Source organism: Panthera leo, chromosome A3 (genome assembly GCF_018350215.1).
Source record: "Panthera leo isolate Ple1 chromosome A3, P.leo_Ple1_pat1.1, whole genome shotgun sequence".
Lineage (NCBI taxonomy): Eukaryota > Metazoa > Chordata > Mammalia > Carnivora > Felidae > Panthera > Panthera leo.
In genome coordinates, this window is record NC_056681.1 from 88,664,649 (window position 1) to 88,686,392 (window position 21,744).

Here is a 21,744-nt window from a genome sequence, read left to right on the forward strand (position 1 = left end):
TAGAAAGTGTCTTTGAGGAAACAATTATTGATCTATTCCAAGGGTCAATGAATTTATAAGAGCCCCTGACAGAAATCACTCAAAGCCTGCTTTCTGCTTCCATATACTCTGAGTATAAGTCCCCTGGGGACCATGGCATTGTACATAACTAATAATGAAAGCTCTAATAAACATGTAATACTTACTAATGCTTACAAACAGTCATGTATATAGGATCTGTAAATCATTTCATGTGCATTATCTCATTTAATCCTTACAACAACTCTCTACGGACATAAAAATATCCACACGATCTTTCCTCCCACAATAAATAATGTTATCTTTAAACTAAACAGAAATTTAGAAATCATGTAGCCCAACGTTCTCATTTTATAAATGAGAAGCCTCAAGCCCAAACAGGTTTAAAGAATTTTCAAGACCGTACAACTAGTTGGTGGCAGCAGTGAGGTTATAATACAAGTTTCCTGACTTCCAGCCTACTAGTCTTTCTAATGATAATGATAACAGTGACAATGAGGACAGTTATTGAGTATTTACTATGAGTAATAACTTAATCATCAAAACAAGTCTATGATTTACACCAACTGTAATTTCATTTTACAAATAAAGAAACTAAGGGAGTTAAGCATACCCAGACCACTAAAATGAAGATCCAGGTTTCAAAGACCAATCTATCACCTACAATTTTAATCACTATGTATTACGCAGCTTATATATTGATAATTGATTGTTGATGGCAACAACAATGGATGGATGGCTTTATAATCCATAGAAATTGGTGGTAGGATATGTGCACTAAAGTTGCTAATCATTGCCTTGCCAGTTGTACATCCTCCTAAAAGAATATTCCTTAGGATTCCAACTATATCCCAGGCTGTCTTGCTATGCCATCCATCCGAGCGACTTCCTACTTATACTCCCTCCCATCCTCAGAGCTGACGAAGAGCTCCAGAAATGGAAGCAGTTGATAACTGAATCATTTTTATTCATTCAATAAATATTAAGCAAGTACCATATGTCAGGCACTGTGCTAGGTGCTAAGGAGACAGGAACAATCAGGGCAAATAGGATCCCTAACTTAACTGATTTACTGTTTACCTTTTTCTTGGATTCTATGAAATGCATATATTTAAAATAAGCTTTCCTTTATTCTTGAACTGGTTTGAAGAGATTTCTGTTTCTTGCAAATAAACATATTCTTAATTAAGACAGATTATTAGGGATCGAGCTGGCAAACAAAGACTTTGGAGAAAAAGTAGACTGTTTGAAATTGGTTAGCAGGTTATGGCAGGGAAAAGGGCACTGAGACCTCCCATGGTTTCCCAGGAAGTCAACAGTCTGAGGAATGTGGCAGCCAAGTTCATAATTAAGGTATTATCTTAAGTCATCAGGGAACAAGTTCTCACTGCGGGTGAAGCTTTGGAGGACAAAGCTGTGCTGTAACCGATCAAGTTAAAGAAATTGAATAATATGAGTCATGTGAAATCTTTTAACGACACTGGGCAAACAAGAAAATGGGGCAAACTCTGATCCCTGATAGAACGTGGAGCTCAAACATCCAAGAAAACAGCCATCGTGAGGCTCTATTGCAGTACCCCTCTATCTGCAGCTGAATAGCTGAGTGAGTTGAAAATGAAGTGCATAAATTGATCTTTCAAGTTATGTACTGATATTCCAGCTGTCTTCATAATCTCACCATATTTCTTTGGTAAATGCAAGAGTACTGCAAGAAATTGGGGAACCTTGATCCCTCCCCTTCTCCAGAAGGCTTTCCATTGCATCCTCTTTGCCAGAGAAGATAGCAGCCTGCTCTATGTCCCACTCCTTATTGAATCTTGTCCTGTGACTCAGATCTAAATAAACACGGGCTCAAAGGGTGATATGCAAAATAAAGGTAAAGAAGAAAAAAATTATATCCAGACGGAAATGTAAGAGTGTTCTAGGGAATCTCTGCAAAAACAGGGAAAACTGTATGGATATGCATTTTGCATTACTTACTCAAGGACAACTAAACATAATCTTGACTGACAAATTAATTACTATAGGGCATCTCGCTGGAGAGGCTTGCTTGAATGTACTAGCTAGCAGTTATTTTAACAGTTTGGTTGGTCGGCTGATGCAGATTTGGGTTTAACACTGGCTTAGATGTTATTTAAGGGCCAGGACTGCGTTCGCATAATATAAACTTCAAAGGCCGCAAAGGAAGAATGATACAGTGTGGATCTGTCACATATGCTTTCCTTATGTTTCTCACCAGGGTCCTGAGGACTCTGTTCTCTCTCCCTCACATCGAGAAGGGATAGGTAAAGGAATGCCTAATGCCCTAAGAGAGACTCATATGTGAGTGACCGAAGGTAGATAATGAACTATATGGAATTGGAAGTCAAGGATAGGTGGACTCACATAGTACAGAGAATCAAAACAAGTGAGTACATTTATCCCAACTGGCAGTTGTTTGGGCCTTGCATTTAAGGTTCACAGAGACCACTTTATGAAGATTCTTTAGTTCTGAAGCCCCAGTGGCAAAATCCTAAGCAAGTCTATAAAGGTTTGCCTGATTACCTTTAGCTAAAACACACCTGAGTCTATATACCACAAGGGGACTCGAAGCCATTTATTTTAGTGAATATATGCAAAGATACTAAAATGTTAAAACTTTTTAGGAACTACTAAAATTAATTCTTTTTAATGTTTATTTATTTCTGAGAGAGGGGGTGGCAGGACGGGCAAAGAGAGATGCAGAAAGCTATCTGATCTTTCAGTTAGAGCAGGGACTTATGGAGGGTAAGTGACAAATGGTGTTCTGCCATTATGTTCTATCACAGTAGGCTCAGTGAGGTCATGAATTTATTCTGAAGTTGTTTTCCAAAATCACAAGTTTAGGCAGATCCACATTGGATTCCTGACTTGTAAAGTGGTGAGGGTTATTATGGTAAGAATGGCAAAGTGGAAGACTTTGGAGCCCTTCCCCAAACAGTAAACCAAGGCCAGATTTACTCAACCACCAAAGAACTGAGAGTACGACAAGGTGCATCCTCTCTTACCTTCTTGTTCTAAGGCCCAGTTTATTCTGTGCAAAAGACTGATGGATCCTGGGAAATGGACTCTTCTAAATTTTAAAAGATTCAATTCCTGCTGTATCTCTTTGCAAACAAATGTGCCCCAGATTTAGGTTAATTATATCATACTTTTAATATACCAGTCTTTTGAATAATTTAGGGACCTGAGTAGATAACTAAAAACTGAAAATATTTAACACCATAAACCATATAACAGTGGAAGTGAGAAAGAAAAGGAAAAAACACACATAAAAGTATAGGGGTAAAGAAATGATTACGTAATATGTAAAATTTCCATGGATGTTTGTAAATGATTTTATATATATTATCTCATTTCACTTCCTAACAATACTGTGAGACAAATAGGGCAGGGATTAGTATTTCTAGTTTATTGATGGACTCAGGGAGGTTAAATGAGTTGATCCATTCATTTCCATAGCTTGAATTATTGTGCAGAAATAGGCTGAGGCTCTCGACTCATCTTTATCCTGACGTAGACCTATTACTGGTCTTGAAGGCTCCTGATAAACTGCAGGGTCCCTTTTAAAAACATAAATCTAACCAAAAGAATAGAAAAGAAAAGAAAAGAAAAGAAAAGAAAAGAAAAGAAAAGAAAAGAAAAGAAAAGAAAAGAATAGAAGTAAAGTAAAATAAAATAGAATAAAATAAAATGAAATAAAGTAAAGTAAAGTAAAGTAAAGTAAAAAATAATACAAATACAAATCTAATCAGTCACTCTCCTATTTAAAATCCACTGTTTCCCATTTTATCTCCAGCCTCCAGCATGGTACTCTGCACAAAGAAGGGGCTCCATATGTATTTGTTGAATAAGTGAACACATTACTAAATTAATGCTGTAAATAAGTAGTTGAGCTTGGCCATGAACCTAGACCTCTTTATTTAGAAGGCACAAAGAGAAAGCTTAGGAAATTCCAAATCCAGACCCAGACTGACTAAGAAGTGCATGTATGATATAGAGCCCAAGTTTGGTTAAGGAGGTAAAGTAGTAGGCTCTTAAGACTTGCTAGTATTTCAAATCCAGTTTCTCTGCCAGGATCCAGTGCTCCAACATCTAAAACCAAATAGAAGACATACAAACATATGGAGGTATAAGATGAAATCCAGACAAAGTAGAAATATCCACTGCCAGTTTTGAAAGGGAAAGGAATATTTTTTTCATACCTCCTGAATTCCTAATAGCCTCCACTTTAAACGTATTTGGTTTAGGGGCGCCTGGGTGGCTCAGTCGGTTGGGCATCCGACTTCAGCTCAGGTCATGATCTCACCGCTTGGGAGTTCGAGCCCCGCGTCAGGCTCTGTGCTGACAGCTCACAGCCTGGAGCCTGCTTCAGATTCTCTGTCCCACTCTCTCTCTGCCCCTCCCTTGCTCATGCTCTGTCTCCCTCTCCCTCTCAAGAATAAATAAAACATTAAAAAATAAATTAAAATAAACGTATTTGGTTTAGTGCCTGTCAGGAAGAATTATGTAACAACATTCCTATTAGATAATGGTGCCCTAAGCATAGTTACTATTTCTAGTAAACAGCCGAGCTGACTGACTGATATCTCACAGGAGCATCATCCTGAGAATCAGAAAATGATCGGTTCTGGATCAGACATTTCAGGACAACCACAGAAGTTTCACAGACAACTACCAAAAACAAAAATGAATTTCTTAACCCAAATAAAATGGCATCTTCAAACCTACCTAATTCATACACTATAGACAAAGATTTGAGTGACCTGCAAAAGTCCTTCTGAGAGTTTGGATATTTATTAACTGCTGCGGCTGCGGCTGCTGCTACTGCTAATGATAACAGGAGAAGCCACTACTTAATGCACAGTGTTTTGCCAGCCATGAAATAAATAAACCCTTTCATGCATTCTCTTATTTAAATCTGACCCCATTCCTGTAATATTAGTTACTATTATTACTCCTATTTCATAAATGGGGCTGTGAGAGGTTAAATAGTTTACACACGGTCACACTAAATATAAGTGGTGTCTTGAATGCATTTGGTTGAGCTGACTCTGAAATCTATGTTCTTAATGACTACACGACACTAGCTGAATATCTCAGGCTCATGCAATGCATACAATTCCTCTTTTTACTTGGGACCTAAGAAAATGGCAGCCCAGGCCTCAGAGTCAAACACTCAAGGTACATTCACTTTCTGCCTTGTCCAGAGTTTGATTTCTTTCAGGACCTATACAGTTCTTCCAAGGACTCACAGACAATAGAGAAAATACCGCATGCACACGCCACTGGGTAGAAAGATGTAAGTGTTAATTATCTTGTCATTTGGGGCTGCTTTTATACGCCTCTGTATAGTTACTTGAATTTTATGTATCATTTCTTTAAGATTTTTTATAGACCACTGAGCATCTAAAGAAAAAAAGAATTAGGGGGATGGTATAGCAAAAGACATAGAATAGAATTCTTTCTTTTAAAGTAAAATAAATGTCCGTGGAAAGTTTCTTGACAGACAAATTACTGACAATCAGAAATGAAACATTAAAACTTCTTAAATCAATGAAACTTAGTGGTTCCACAATATATGGACAAAAAAAATTTCAGTGGTAATATGGTTATTGGAGGTACTGTCATGCCCTAGAAATGCTGGCTTCAAGCTGATTCCTAAGTGTGAAAGGCTATTACCAATATATCAAATGGCTATTCAGATACCGTACTGGCTCTCTGGAACCGCTTTTGCATGGATAACAAACTCTGTTTCCACCCTTTCATTCATAAATACAATATTATACTGTATATAAAGTGATCTCTCCACCTCTTAGTCTTAATGGAAAACTAGCTCTCTGCTAAGGAAACCAATTTGCCTCTACTTCCCTCAGGTAGAAGGTGCTCCTTCTTTGACATACAATGTACTTCAGAATCAGGCCATAACATAGGCATCTTCCTTCCTCCCCTGTGCTTCTCCTAGACCATCACTCCTCTTCCTCAAGGCTCCTATATTTTAGTTTTATCACCTCCATTCCTCTTTATCTTTTAGTTCTGACAAAATGCAGTCATGTAGTCCTTCCCAGTCATTCATCAGACTTAGTTGCTGAACCAATGACATTGGCTGGTTGTCTACTCCTACTCTATGTATAGAGAGTGAAGTTCTACTCTTTTCCCAAAACTCAGAAATGGATGACTTCATACTAAATAGCAAAAACCAATCTTGATTCGTCTAGCCAATCATTATGTTTTCATCCTCCAAGTAACTAATTAGTTAAAACAGAGGCATGTAAAACAATTTTGGCTAAGTAGATGCATGGAATCTGGTGGACTATTTCTAGAAAAAGTTCTGTGGCTGCTGGATATTATCATTTCTGAATATAATCCCTGGAATTGTACTTATATCTGAATGATGAGATCATGGTGACTTTTATTTTCTTTCTCTACTTTTCTTTTTCCCCAAAAAAATTCCGCAAAAAGAAGTTTTTCTTTCTGCAAAATATAAAATTTTGTAAATTAAAATATTGAATATGTTTATATTCAGTTTTTTAAAGGCTCTGTCTGCTATTTTCAACATTTCTGTTATCAGTGGGTCTATTTCTATTGCCTGTCTTTTCTTCTTATGGGTCACATTTTTTCCTGTTTCTTTACATGTCCAATCTTAGCTTTTTGCTGTGCAATTGTCAATGCTATATGGTTAAGAGTCTGAATTTTTTTGTGTGTTCCTCCTCCTTCAAAGACAGATGAGTTGTGTTTTGGCAGGCAATTATTTTATTGGTAGATTACCTTTATCTTGTCAGGCCTCTTTTAATTAGGCTTTGTTAGGGTGGATCAAGATTGGCTCTTACTCTAGAACTTGAGCACTCTTAAGGTCTAACTTTTGGGGGTCTTACTGAATGTACAAGATAATTAGCTGGTCTCTCAACTCTGACTGATCAGAATTCCAATGTCTCATAGCACTGTGGGACCTCTAGCATTCCTATTAAGCCCACAGATCCTCAGAGGCTGTTCTCTGCCAATCACAGAATTTTAACCTGCACATGGCAATTTAGTTTTGACCAAGGGCTCAAGGGCTCTCCGATGCAGACTTCTAGAGTTACTTCTCTAAACAACTCCTTGCTCTCTTGTATCTTGCCCCCACAAATCCCAGCTGCCTCGCCAGCCCTATATGCCGATCTCTGTTTTTTATTTTGTTTTGTTTTGTTTTTTTCGATGTAAAACACTGCTTTTTATTTTGGCTCTACTTTCCTGTGCTGCTGTTTGGATAGTACCCTCTGATAGAAAACAAGAGTGAATGTCAAGTTTACCTTGTGCATTTCCCCTTTCTGAAAGATCACAGCTTTGTGCTGTCTGCTATCCAATGCGTGAAATAAACTGCTTTATACAGTTTATCCAGTTTTACAGTTATTGATAGCAGAAAGGTAGCTTTGAAACCTGTTACTCTGTGGTGACTGAAACTGGAAGCCTCTAATAAGTAATTAATTAAAAACAGCATAGCCAATAAAACCTTAATTTTTAGCCACAAAGAGTCAAGTGAGGGAAACCAACAGGCAGTAAAAATAAAAAGATGGGGAAGAAGTATTAGCAGATTTTTAGTATTTTCCATTATTTTAATTTTCTTAGAATCAAAAAAAATTTCAAGTCATCATATCATTTTTGTTCATTTTCATTTCTTGCTGACAGCACAATGAACACCAGAACGCTCTTTATTTCTTCCTTCTTCTTCCTAACCAGAACTAATTTCGTGTTCAACTCCAAGGGGATGATTCATGATGAACCAACTGTCCCAATTACAATGGTCCTCTATCACTTTTCCAGATACTCAGTCTCTGGCCTCCCTTAGAGCCGGAGGTGACCGTACAACTGTATGATGACCAATGAGATACAACAAAGTAGTCTGTTAGGAGTCTCCTGAAAAGGTTTCAATTATCTTAATAAAAGGAATAAGTGACACTGGGCTCTTTTTCCTGTCTTTGAACGTGAATCTCCTCTTCTTTTTTTTATTGAACTATAGCTGACATACAATATTATATTAGTCTCGATGGCACGACATAGTGGTTTGACAGTTACATGCAATGCAAAATGCTCACCACAAGTGTAGTTACCATGCCACCATACAAAGGTATTACAATATTATTGACTATCCTCCCTAAGCTCTAATTTTCACCTCTGTGACTTTCCCTATTTCATAACTAGAATTTTGTACCTCTTAATCCCTATCACCTATTTATCCATCCCCCACCCTCCCTCTGGCAACCACCAGTTTGTTTTCTGTATTTATGAGTCTATTTCTTTTTTTTTTAATTTGTTTTATTGTTCAGATTCCACATTTAAGTGAACATACGGTATCTGTCTTTTTCTCTTAGCATAATACTCTCTATGTCTATCTGTGTTGTCATACATGGAAAGATTTCATTCTTTTTTATGGCTGAATTCAGTACAATTCCATTGTAGATATATACCACATCTTCTTTATCCATACATCTATCTATGGATACTTAGGGTGCTTCCATATTTTGACTATTGTAAATAATGCTGCAATAAACATAGGGCTGTGTGTATCTTTTCAAATTAGTGTTTTTGTTTTCTTTGGGTAAATACTCAGAAGTGGACTCACTGGGTCATATGGCATTTTGGGGGTTTTTTGAGGGGATGTGAATCTCTCCTGACTATAATACAATACATATATGAGAAGGAATAATATGCATGAGGAGGAAAATTCCACACTCTAAGTGTGGCAGAGGAGAGGGAACAAAAGAGCCTGGGTCCCCTAAATACCACATGATTTCACTCACATGTGGAATCTAAAAACCAAAACAAATGAATAAACACACAAACAGTAGAATCAGACCTATAAACACAGAGAACAAACGGCTGGTTGCCAGAGGGAGGAGGGATGGAGGGATGGGCAAAATGGGTAAAGGAGAGTGAGAAATGCAGGCTTCCAGTTAAGGAATGAATAAGTCATGGGAATAAAAGGCACAGCATAGGGAACACAGTCAATAATATTGTAATAGCCTTGTATGGAGACAGATGGCAGCTGCACTTGTGGTGAAAACAGCATAAGGTATATAGAAGCTGAATCACTATGTGATACACCTAAAGCGAATATAACATTGTGTGTCAACTATACTCAAAAATAAATAAATAAATAAATAGATAAATAGATAAATAAATAAATAAAACTTGAGTCCTTGATGACATCACTGAGCAACTAAATCAACACAGCAACTCACTGCCTCGAGAAAAATAAAACCTATGTTTTTAAACCACTCTAACATTTTCTATTTTTACCTGCAATAGAAAGCATTTCTGATTCCCAAATGCACACGCATTTGTTCTTTAGAGTAAGAAGAGTTTGCAGGTAAGATGTAAAAATAGCCTTAAAATATAACATAAAAAAAAGTGACTGGGAACTGCATTCTTCCGAAGTCTTCAGACTAATCAGGTTTTCTTTGGTGCCTATAAAACGCACGTCTGCCTTATCCCCCACTCTAGATTGCAAATTCGTTTGTGGCCAGAGATCTCTGTCCTACATGTGGGCCTAGGCACTCTGGGTGCTCAAATCAGCTTGATGATAGGCCATTTCTACACATCCTTCAAGTTGTCTCCCGTATTTGTCGACTCCATCGGGAACAAAGACCCCACAGACTTAAACTTCTTGGTTTTCACAGACGTGAGTACACAGGTGAAACAAACAAGTGAAGGGTGGTTCACTATCTTACGTTCACATTCTCTGACATCCAAGTTGAACTGCTGCAATGCTCCCAAGGTGAGCTGTCTTACTTCGGCTTCCAGCAACAGCTGCATCAAGGATGTGGCCAAATGCTTGCAAGCTGACATACATGCTGTCTGGGCCACTTTTCCCTGAAATACAAGAGCGTAAATCATGTTAATGGATTACAATGAAATTCCAACAAAAATGACAACTTATTTTTCAGTTAGAGATTTCTTTAAGGTTTTCTCCATCGTGATAGCCTCGGCATTCAATAATCTTGGATTAATAGCACCTGGTGGCAACATCTTAAATATTAGCTTCGTCACCCTGAGTTATACAGCTGTAACATTAAACTAAAATTCACAAAGCCCAGATGTTTAACATCCAAGCACTTTTACCTAAACAACAGATAAACAATATTCAAAATTTTAATTAAACAGAGAAGGATTTTTTCCACAGAAATAAATTTTAAAAAGCCCCTTCCAAAATTACTGTAATTCTTGGGGCGCCTGGGTGGCTCAGTCGGCTAAGCGTCTGACTTCGGCTCAGGTCACGAGCTCACGGTCCGTGAGTTCGAGCCCTGCGTCGGGCTCTGTGCTGACGGCTCAGAGCCTGGAGCCTGTTTCAGATTCTGTGTCTCCCTCTCTCTCTGCCCCTCCCCCGTTCATGCTCTGTCTCTCTCTGTCTCAAAAGTAAATAAACGTTAAAAAAAAAAATTCAAAATTACTATAATTCTTAAAAGACAAATGTAAACAACATGCCCTAATTTATCTAGAAACCAAAGTGTTTACTGTTTTATGATTTAACACACACAAAAAGGAAAAGAACAATTAAGGTTTCTTGAAAAAAAAAATGAAAAGGATGAATTTTGTTTTCTTAAAAAATGAACACGAAAGGGTGCCTGGCTGGCTCAGTTGGGTGGAGCATGTGACTTTTGATCTTGGGGCTGTAAGTTCAAGGCCCATGTTGGGTTTTGAGATTACTCAAAAAAATAAAATAAAATCTTTAAAAAAAAGTGAACACTGAGGTTTATAAACATAAACTGTAAGCTAATTTTATTTTATTTTAATTTTTTAATGTTTATTTATTTTTGAGAGAGAGAGAGACAGAAACAGAGCAAGCAAGGAAAAGGCAGAGAGAGAGGGAGACACAGAATCTGAAGCAGGCTCTAGGCTCTGAACTGTCAGCACAGAGGCCAATGTGGGGCTCGAACCCATGAGCCATGAGATCATGACCTGAGCTGAAGTCGGATGCTTAACCCACTGAGCCATCCAGGAGTCCCTAAGCTAATTTTAAAAATATTGATATTAAAATTAATATTTACTATCTTCTTTAAAGGATTCAAACACTTTGCATCATACTCCCAGATCTAAGCTATAAACCAGAGAAGAGAAATCCACTTTTTTCCAGATACTTATCCATTTTATTTGTTATTTATCAGCTATTCTGAAAAACAGGATGATAATGTTTCAAAAAGTCTGAGATCTCAAGTTAGTCAATGGATCCTTCTATTGTGAAATTATGAAATATTTCAATCATACAGAAAGGTATACAGAATTATATGATGAATACTTATGTATCTATTAAACATTATAAATATAGTTTCAGCCCTTGTATGACCTCCTTAATCACTTTCTTTCCTCTCCCTAGAGGCAACCATTATTGTTGCTAGGTACACCAGCTAAATTTTTTAAAATACTATTATAAAGTTACGTATAAGTATATAATAAAAAAATTTTATGTATTTTGAAACTTTCTATCATATCATACAATATGTCTCTCTGCAACTTGCTTTTTCGGTTCAATATTATAAATGTGAAATTTTTTAAATGTAATACATGTGGCTGCAGTTTATTCTTTTAATTATCCCACGGTATTTCATTTTAGGAGTATACCACAATTTACTTGCCTATGTCTACTCTTCTGTTGTTGGAGATCTAGGATGTTTACATATACATATACATATACATATACATATACATATATATATATATATATATATATATATATATGCCTATCTGCTAACGTGATATATATGTGTATATATATAGATATATATGTATACCTATATATACGTATATATGTATATTCTATTATAAATGCAGTAGGTCATGGAGTAATGTAAGTCTAGTAAGAAGTCATAAAAATGCCAGATTCTGACTACAGTGTCTTTAACGTTTTTCTCATATGTTTCACTGGGCCAGGGCCTTCCTCAAAAGTAGCAAGCTTTAAATGAAAAAAATAGGGATTTTGGCGGAAGATGGCGGCGTAGGAGGACGCGGGGCTCACAGCGCGTCCTGCCGATCACTTAGATTCCACCTACACCTGCCTAAAGAACCCAGAAAACCGCCAGAGGATTAGCAGAAGGGAGTCTCCGGAGTCAAGCGCAGACGAGAGGCCCACGGAAGAGGGTAGGAAGGGCGGCGAGGCGGTGCGCGCTCCACGGACTGGCGGGAGGGAGCCGGGGCGGAGGGGCGGCTCGCCGGCCAAGCAGAGCCCCCGAGTCTGGCTGGCAAAAGCGGAGGGGCCGGACAGACTGTGTTCCGACAGCAAGCGCGACTTAGCGTCTGGGAGGTCATAAGTTAACAGCTCTGCTCGGAAAGCGGGAAGGCTGGAGGACAAAGGGAGGGAGAGCTGCTGAGCCCCCGGACGGCAGAGCTCAGCTTGGCGGGGAACAAAGGCGCCAGCGCCATCTCCCCCGCCCATCCCCCAGCCAAAATCCCAAAGGGAACCAGTTCCTGCCAGAGAACTTGCTCGCTCCGTGCAAACACCCAACTCTGTGCTTCTGCGGAGCCAAACCTCCGGCAGCGGATCTGACTCCCTCCCGCTGCCACAGGGCTCCTCCTGAAGTGGATCACCTAAGGAGAAGCGAGCTAAGCCTGCCCCTCCAGCCCCCGTGCACCTTGCCTACCCACCCCAGCTAATACGCCAGATCCCCAGCAACACAAGCCTGGCAGTGTGCAAGTAGCCCAGACGGGACACGCCACCCCACAGTGAATCCTGCCCCTAGGAGAGGGGAAGAGAAGGCACACACCAGTCTGACTGTGGCCCCAGCAGTGGGCTGGGGGCAGACATCGGGTCGGACTGCGGCCCCGCCCACTAACTCCAGTTATACACCACAGCACAGGGGAAGTGCACTGCAGGTCCTCACCACGCCAGGGACTCTCCAAAATGACCAAACGGAAGAATTCCCCTCAGAAGAATCTCCAGGAAATAACAACAGCTAATGAACTGATCAAAAAGGATTTAAATAATATAACAGAAAGTGAATTTAGAATAATAGTCATAAAATTAATCGCTGGGCTTGAAAACAGTATACAGGACAGCAGAGAATCTCTTGCCACAAAGATCGAGGGACTAAGGAACAGTCACGAGGAGTTGAAAAACGCTTTAAACGAATTGCAAAACAAAATGGAATCCACGATGGCTCGGCTTGAAGAGGCAGAGGAGAGAATAGGTGAACTAGAAGATAAAGTTATGGAGAAAGAGGAAGCTGAAAGAAAGAGAGAGAAAAAAATCCAGGAGTATGAGGGGAAAATTAGAGAACTAAGTGATACACTAAAAAAAAATAATATACGCATAATTGGTATCCCAGAGGAGGAAGAGAGAGGGAAGGGTGCTGAAGGGGTACTTGAACAAATTATAGCTGAGAACTTCCCTGAACTGGGGAAGGAAAAAGGCATTGAAATCCAAGAGGCACAGAGAACTCCCTTCAGATGTAACTTGAATCGATCTTCTGCACGACATATCATAGTGAAACTGGCAAAATACAAGGATAAAGAGAAAATTCTGAAAGCAGCAAGGGATAAACGTGCCCTCACATATAAAGGGAGACCTATAAGACTCGTGACTGATCTCTCCTTTGAAACTTGGCAGGCCAGAAAGGCTTGGCACGATATCTACAGTGTGCTAAACAGGAAAAATATGCAGCCGAGAATCCTTTATCCAGCAAGTCTGTCATTTAGAATAGAAGGAGAGATAAAGGTCTTCCCAAACAAACAAAAACTGAAGGAATTTGTCACCACTAAACCAGCCCTACAAGAGATCCTAAGGGGGATCCTGTGAGACAAAGTACCAGAGACATCACTACAAGCATAAAACATACAGACATCACAATGACTCTAAACCCGTATCTTTCTATAATAACACTGAATGTAAATGGATTAAATGCGCCAACTAAAAGACATAGGGTATCAGAATGGATAAAAAAACAAGACCCATCTATTTGCTGTCTACAAGAGACTCATTTTAGATCTGAGGACACCTTTAGATTGAGAGTGAGGGGATGGAGAACTATTTATCATGCTCCTGGAAGCCAAAAGAAAGCTGGAGTAGCCATACTTATATCAGACAAACTAGACTTTAAATTAAAGGCTGTAACAAGAGATGAAGAAGGGCATTATATAATAATCACAGGGTCTATCCACCAGGAAGAGCTAACTATTATAAATGTCTATGCGCCAAATACCCGAGCCCCCAGATATATAAAACAATTACTCATAAACATAAGCAACCTTATTGATAAGAATGTGGTCATTGCAGGGGACTTTAACACCCCACTTACAGAAATGGATAGATCATCTAGACACACAGTCAATAAAGACACATGGGCCCTGAATGATACATTGGATCAGATGGACTTGACAGATATATTTAGAACTCTGCATCCCAAAGCAACAGAATATACTTTCTTCTCGAGTGCACATGGAACATTCTCCAAGATAGATCATATACTGGGTCACAAAACAGCCCTTCATAAGTTTACAAGAATTGAAATTATACCATGCATACTTTCAGACCACAATGCTATGAAGCTTGAAATCAACCACAGGAAAAAGTCTGGAAAACCTCCACAAGCATGGAGGTTAAAGAACACCCTACTAACGAATGAGTGGGTCAACCAGGCAATTAGAGAAGAAATTAAAACATATATGGAAACAAACGAAAATGAAAATACAACAATCCAAACGCTTTGGGATGCAGCGAAGGCAGTCCTGAGAGGAAAATACATTGCAATCCAGGCCTATCTCAAGAAACAAGAAAAATCCCAAATACAAAATCTAACAGCACACCTAAAGGAAATAGAAGCAGAACAGCAAAGGCAGCCTAAACCCAGCAGAAGAAGAGAAATAATAAAGATCAGAGCAGAAATAAACAATATAGAATCTAAAAAAACTGTAGAGCAGATCAACGAAACCAAGAGTTGGTTTTTTGAAAAAATAAACAAAATTGACAAACCTCTAGCCAGGCTTCTCAAAAAGAAAAGGGAGATGACCCAAATAGATAAAATCATGAATGAAAATGGAATGATTACAACCAATCCCTCAGAGATACAAACAATTATCAGGGAATACTATGAAAAATTATATGCCAGCAAATTGGACAACCTGGAAGAAATGGACAAATTTCTAAACACCCACACTCTTCCAAAACTCAATCAGGAGGAAATAGAAAGCTTGAACAGACCCATAACCAGCGAAGAAATTGAATCGGTTATCAAAAATCTCCCAACAAATAAGAGTCCAGGACCAGATGGCTTCCCAGGGGAGTTCTACCAGACATTTAAAGCAGAGATAATACCTATCCTTCTCAAGCTATTCCAAGAAATAGAAAGGGAAGGAAAACTTCCAGACTCATTCTATGAAGCCAGTATTACTTTGATTCCTAAACCAGACAGAGACCCAGTAAAAAAAGAGAACTACAGGCCAATATCCCTGATGAATATGGATGCAAAAATTCTTAATAAGATACTAGCAAATCGAATTCAACAGCATATAAAAAGAATTATTCACCATGATCAAGTGGGATTCATTCCTGGGATGCAGGGCTGGTTCAACATTCGCAAATCGATCAACGTGATACATCACATTAACAAAAAAAAAGAGAAGAACCATATGATCCTGTCAATCGATGCAGAAAAGGCCTTTGACAAAATCCAGCACCCTTTCTTAATAAAAACCCTTGAGAAAGTCGGGATAGAAGGAACATACTTAAAGATCATAAAGGCCATTTATGAAAAGCCCACAGCTAACATCATCCTCAACGGGGAAAAACTGAGAGCTTTTTCCCTGAGATCGGGAACACGACAGGGATGCCCACTGTCACCGCTGCTGTTTAATATAGTGCTGGAAGTTCTAGCATCAGCAATCAGACAACAAAAGGAAATCAAAGGCATCAAAATTGGCAAAGATGAAGTCAAGCTTTCGCTTTTTGCAGATGACATGATATTATACATGGAAAATCCGATAGACTCCACCAAAAGTCTGCTAGAACTGATACATGAATTCAGCAAAGTTGCAGGATACAAAATCAATGTGCAGAAATCAGTTGCATTCTTATACACTAACAATGAAGCAACAGAAAGACAAATGAAGAAACTGATCCCATTCACAATTGCACCAAGAAGCATAAAATACCTAGGAATAAATCTAACCAAAGATGTAAAAGATCTGTATGCTGAAAACTATAGAAAGCTTATGCAGGTAATTGAAGAAGATATAAAGAAATGGAAAGACATTCCCTGCTCATGGATTGGAAGAATAAATATTGTCAAAATGTCAATACTACCCAAAGCTATCTACACATTCAATGCAATCCCAATCAAAATTGCACCAGCATTCTTCTCGAAACTAGAACAAGCAATCCTAAAATTCATATGGAACCACAAAAGGCCCCGAATAGCCAAAGTAATTTTGAAGAAGAAGACCAAAGCAGGAGGCATCACAATCCCAGACTTTAGCCTCTACTACAAAGCTGTCATCATCAAGACAGCATGGTATTGGCATAAAAACAGACACATAGACCAATGGAATAGAATAGAAACCCCAGAACTAGACCCACAAACGTATGGCCAACTCATCTTTGACAAAGCAGGAAAGAACATCCAATGGAAAAAAAGACAGTCTCTTTAACAAATGGTGCTGGGAGAACTGGACAGCAACATGCAGAAGGTTGAAACTAGACCACTTTCTCACACCATTCACAAAAATAAACTCAAAATGGATAAAGGACCTGAATGTGAGACAGGAAACCATCAAAACCTTAGAGGAGAAAGCAGGAAAAGACCTCTCTGACCTCAGCCGTAGCAATCTCTTACTCGGCACATCCCCAAAGGCAAGGGAATTAAAAGCAAAAGTGAATTACTGGGACCTTATGAAGATAAAAAGCTTCTGCACAGCAAAGGAAACAACCAACAAAACTAAAAGGCAACCAACGGAATGGGAAAAGATATTTGCAAATGACACATCGGACAAAGGGCTAGTATCCAAAATCTATAAAGAGCTCATCAAACTCCACACCCGAAAAACAAATAACCCAGTGAAGAAATGGGCTGAAAACATGAATAGACACTTCTCTAAAGAAGACATCCGGATGGCCAACAGGCACATGAAAAGATGTTCAACGTCGCTCCTTATCAGGGAAATACAAATCAAAACCACACTCAGATACCACCTCACGCCAGTCAGAGTGGCCAAAATGAAGAAATCAGGAGACTATAGATGCTGGAGAGGATGTGGAGAAACAGGAACCCTCTTGCACTGTTGGTGGGAATGCAAATTGGTGCAGCCGCTCTGGAAAGCAGTGTGGAGGTTCCTCAGAAAATTAAAAATAGACCTACCTTATGACCCAGCAATAGCACTGCTAGGAATATATCCAAGGGATACAGGAGTACTGATGCATAGGGGCACCTGTACCCCAATGTTTATAGCGGCACTCTCAACAATAGCCAAATTATGGAAAGAGCCTAAATGTCCATCAACTGATGAATGGATAAAGAAATTGTGGTTTATATACACAATGGAATACTACGTGGCAATGAGAAAAAATGAAATATGGCCTTTTGTAGCAACATGGATGGAACTGGAGAGTGTGATGCTAAGTGAAATAAGCCATACAGAGAAAGACAGATACCATATGGTTTCACTCTTATGTGGATCCTGAGAAACATAACAGAAACCCATGGGGGAGGGGAAGGAAAAAAAAAAAAAAAAAAAAGAGGTTAGAGTGGGAGAGAGCCAAAGCATTAGAGACTGTTAAAAACTGAGAACAAACTGAGGGTTGATGGGGGGTGGGAGGGAGGGCAGGGGGGGAGGGAGGGCAGGGTGGGTGATGGGTATTGAGGAGGGCACCTTTTGGGATGAGCACTGGGTGTTGTATGGAAACCAATTTGACAGTAAATTTCATATATTAAAAAATAAAAAATAAAAAAAATAAAAAATAAATAAATAAATAAATAAAATATAATAAACAATACCACAATGAATTTTGAAATTTGTGTACCTTTTTATATACTTTGGATAATTCCTTTAAGATTATTTCCTTGGACCATATTAGGGTATCAGTACTGTGATTCATAATGCATATGCATGTATGAGAGGAAAAACATAGGTGGAAACTAGATCCCTAAATATCTCACTATAAACTGCTTTGCTTAAGGTATGTGCTGATTTATAATGTCCCCACATATTTATGAGAGTATCACTAATTGCATAGTCACTAGCACTGAGTACTATATAAATTTTTCTCTCCTAATTAAATAGGAGATATTTTATGATTCTATGTCTTTTGATTACTCTGTGAGATTGAATGTTTTCCAAATTTTTATTTATTTGACCACAATATTATTTTATGGCATAAAAATAACAGGGTGATAAGCAATGCCCTATTTTGTATACATACTAGAAGTGTTCCTCATCTATATGCTTCTGCTTGTATGTTCTGAAGATCCACACTCTGGATGACTTAAGACAACAAATGGAAATACCTAAGTTAGGGAGTACTGCACAGACCGAGTGAGAATGAGGCAATGGCAGTACACAGAATCCTAAAGAGAAGAGTTATATTGTGAATGAAATCCCCAATAAGAGGCTTGCTTTCAGTTAAACCCACTGGAGACCTGGAACAGACACCACACCAAGGAGAGCCATGGAGTTCAACACACTTACAGGCCCTGGGTGAACAATCAGAGGGGGCGGATCAATGCTGTGAGGAGCCCTGTGGGTTTTCAACATTGAGAGCGGGAATGGAGTGAAGGAAGGAAGGAAGATGAGACTACAGCAGATGCCCAGAGACAGCAGTGCAGATCAGAAGCCAGAAAAAAAGGGTAAGAAACTGTCATCTCTTGGGCATTACTCTATGCCCATTACTTTATGCCCAAGATTTGCTACAGCCTAAACAGTTGGCATCTTGTGCTATTTCACTTAATTCTCAGAATTACCGCAAGAAGTTGGGATTATTTTTTTCTTTTAGATAAATAAACTAAGGCTCTCTGTGAAGTTCAGAAATGTAGACAAATTCATAGAGTTATTGGTATTTCCACCCAGTCCTAAATCTGTATCTTTCCACTAAACCATCACCTAAAAAGCAGTAGTAAATCTTACACTGTCTTACACCGAAATACTGAGCAAAAACTGGTCCAGATGTTAACAAGGTTAATGGGTTATCCAAGGCATAGACTAGGCCCAAACAGGTAAGACAGTGGTAGCTCAGGAGCCAACTCTTCAAATACTGAGTAGCAGCAGGGACACACTTTTTGACTTGTAGCCCAACATGATTATCAAGGCCAAGATATTTAAAGGACCCGACAAGCTGAACATGGAGATGTGGTGAAAATCAAACAGTTACAAGCCCCATTAAGCCAGAGGCTGAAGAAGATAGCATTGGAAAGGCTTCGTTCAGTGGCCAAAACAGATTGCCAGGGAGAAGCATAACTAGACTGGTAACATGAAAGAATTTGGGACTTAGGAAAACCTCAACTGATGAAATGGCCCATAAAAATGCCTTTTGGATACCTCTAGGAAGACTTTCAAATCAGCCTAATGACACCTAGGCTGTATCTCATGAAGCTGTCATAGTGTCCGTGTATGGAGAACCTGCAAGAATAAACGTAGAATGCCAGACAAGATGAAAAATGAGCTAAGAATTGCCATATTTTGAACACACAGGAAACATGGGGTGCAGGGCAGTTTGAGTCACAGGGTCTCAGAACTAGTTCAATAGGCAACATCATGCTGCCTCTCGATGCATCTACAATATTTACATACTCCAAGACAGTCAACAAGCATCACCAAAATGAATTAAAAGTCCACTACCACCCACTACCAAAGCATTTTAGTTCATAGTATTTTTCAATCTAGTTACAATTTTTTTTTTTTTTAAGTTTTAAGAAGGGGAGAGGAGTAAACTGGTGACAAGTTCATAATGTTAATTCAAAATCAGGCTTATGGCCGTAGAGAGAACCACCACCAATGGGTGTGAGTCAAGACCCACGAAAATACTTTTTTGGTTTTCACCATGTAGCTCTTTGATAACCAAATCAACTCACTCACTTACTGCAAAAATATACTCAGACTTGGGGCGCCTGGGTGGCTCAGTCGGTTAAGCGTCCGACTTCGGCTGGGGTCATGATCTCGCGGTCCGTGAGTTCGAGCCCCACGTCAGGCTCTGTGCTGACAGCTCAGAGCCTGGAGCCTGTTTCAGATTCTGTGTCTCCCTCTCTCTGACCCTCCCCCGTTCATGCTCTGTCTCTCTCTGTCTCAAAAATACATAAACATTAAAAAAAATTAAAAAAATATATACTCAGATTCATATTCTGTAATTCAAATTATCCTCTCTACCTCCGCCTCTACTTACTGTCTTTCTTCCTTGTATCACAATACTTTACACAGAGTGATATACTGCACTGTCATATAATGCATGTACATTTTCTTGAAAAGCATATGGTCTGAAAGGAAAGAAACTATGGCATCAAAACTGCAAAGCAGGTACACACTGATACGTAACTTTATGTCTTGGAGGTATCTAATTCTCTTTACAAAAAGGGAGATATCCATTGTTTCTTACACAGAGACACAAACACAATTAAGACTAATGTTTAGAAATCTTACAGACTCCTTAAAAGACATACAGAAAGTGTAATATTCATTGCTTTCTCTTTTTTTAATTTTAATGTTTATTTATTTTTCAGAGAGAGACAGTGTGAGTGGAGGAGGGGCAGAGAGAGAGGGAGACACAGAATTTGAAGCAGGTTCCAGGCTCTGAGCTGTCAGCATAGGGCCCATCGTGGGGCTCGAACCCACGAAGGGTGAGATCATGACGTGAGCTGAAGTCAGACGCTTAACCAACTGAGCCACCCAGGCACCCCAGTATTCATTACTTTCAATTACCATGTACTTCAATTACATGATACTAAGTTCTATGTCAGAGAACACAAATGAATAAAGGTGAGGAGCTTAGAGAAAGCATCGCCATCATCAATCCCACCACTATCTCTACGATCGCCAGACTGGCTGCCTTCATTTATTAAGCATTGACTATGTCCAAATGTTTTGAACGTGTTCTCAAATAATTCTTGCAAGAACCCCATGAAGTATTTAACCCTTGATTTATACATGTGAGTACAGAGGAGTTAAACTATAGAGTGTATCTTGCAAGTGGTGAAGCTGGGATGTGAACCCAGCCCTGTCAGACACCAAAGACTTAATAATCATTTGATTCTGCTTCCGAGTAAAGGGACTTTGGTAATTGCCATGTGTTTCTGTTGCTCCGTGACTTTGATAAGGGAATGGAGAGGACAAGAAAAATCACACAAGTCTAAAAGGCCAGGATACTGAGCGAGAGGTTTTTTCTCCCTTCTCCATTAAGGAAGCATCAAAAGAAAGCTCAGTTCACAGTAGGTACTGAGAATGGACTCCAACCACAGCTCTCTGTCAGCTTACTGGGATCAGACCCTGACTCCAAGATCACCAAGGATCTTGGCTTAGTCACTGCAAATGGCCAAAGCCAAATTTCTCTTTCTCTGGATAATCTTAGCAAGTTTCAAAGTAAGACAAATGCAAAGTGCCAGGAACTGTTCTGTGAAAGAGAGCTGTCTTTTTCACACCAACTTTCTCTTTTGCTTTTGCTTCCTGAATAACACTCTCTTGCTTACATTTTGGTTTTGTCAAATTTTTCTTTCTCAAGTCATGTAATGAGTTATTTCACTGTGAAACAGAGAAAAGTTCAGATGC

The 21,744-nt window shown here is 39.0% G+C and overlaps 1 protein-coding gene across 16 annotated transcripts in view; it reads right to left on the reverse strand.

Moving 5' to 3' along the window:
* The window catches only part of EXOC6B (exocyst complex component 6B), a 612,462-nt gene that overhangs the window by 170,452 nt on the left and 420,266 nt on the right, over positions 1-21,744 (reverse strand). For all 16 annotated transcript variants that reach the window (XR_006200773.1, XR_006200772.1, XM_042932668.1 and 13 more), the window contains one exon: positions 9,744-9,885. Coding sequence is in view for 14 of the 16 variants with exons in the window: in XM_042932668.1 (XP_042788602.1) it covers positions 9,744-9,885 (142 nt within the window). In the remaining 2 variants the exon portion in view is untranslated. The remainder of the gene's footprint in view (positions 1-9,743; positions 9,886-21,744) is intronic.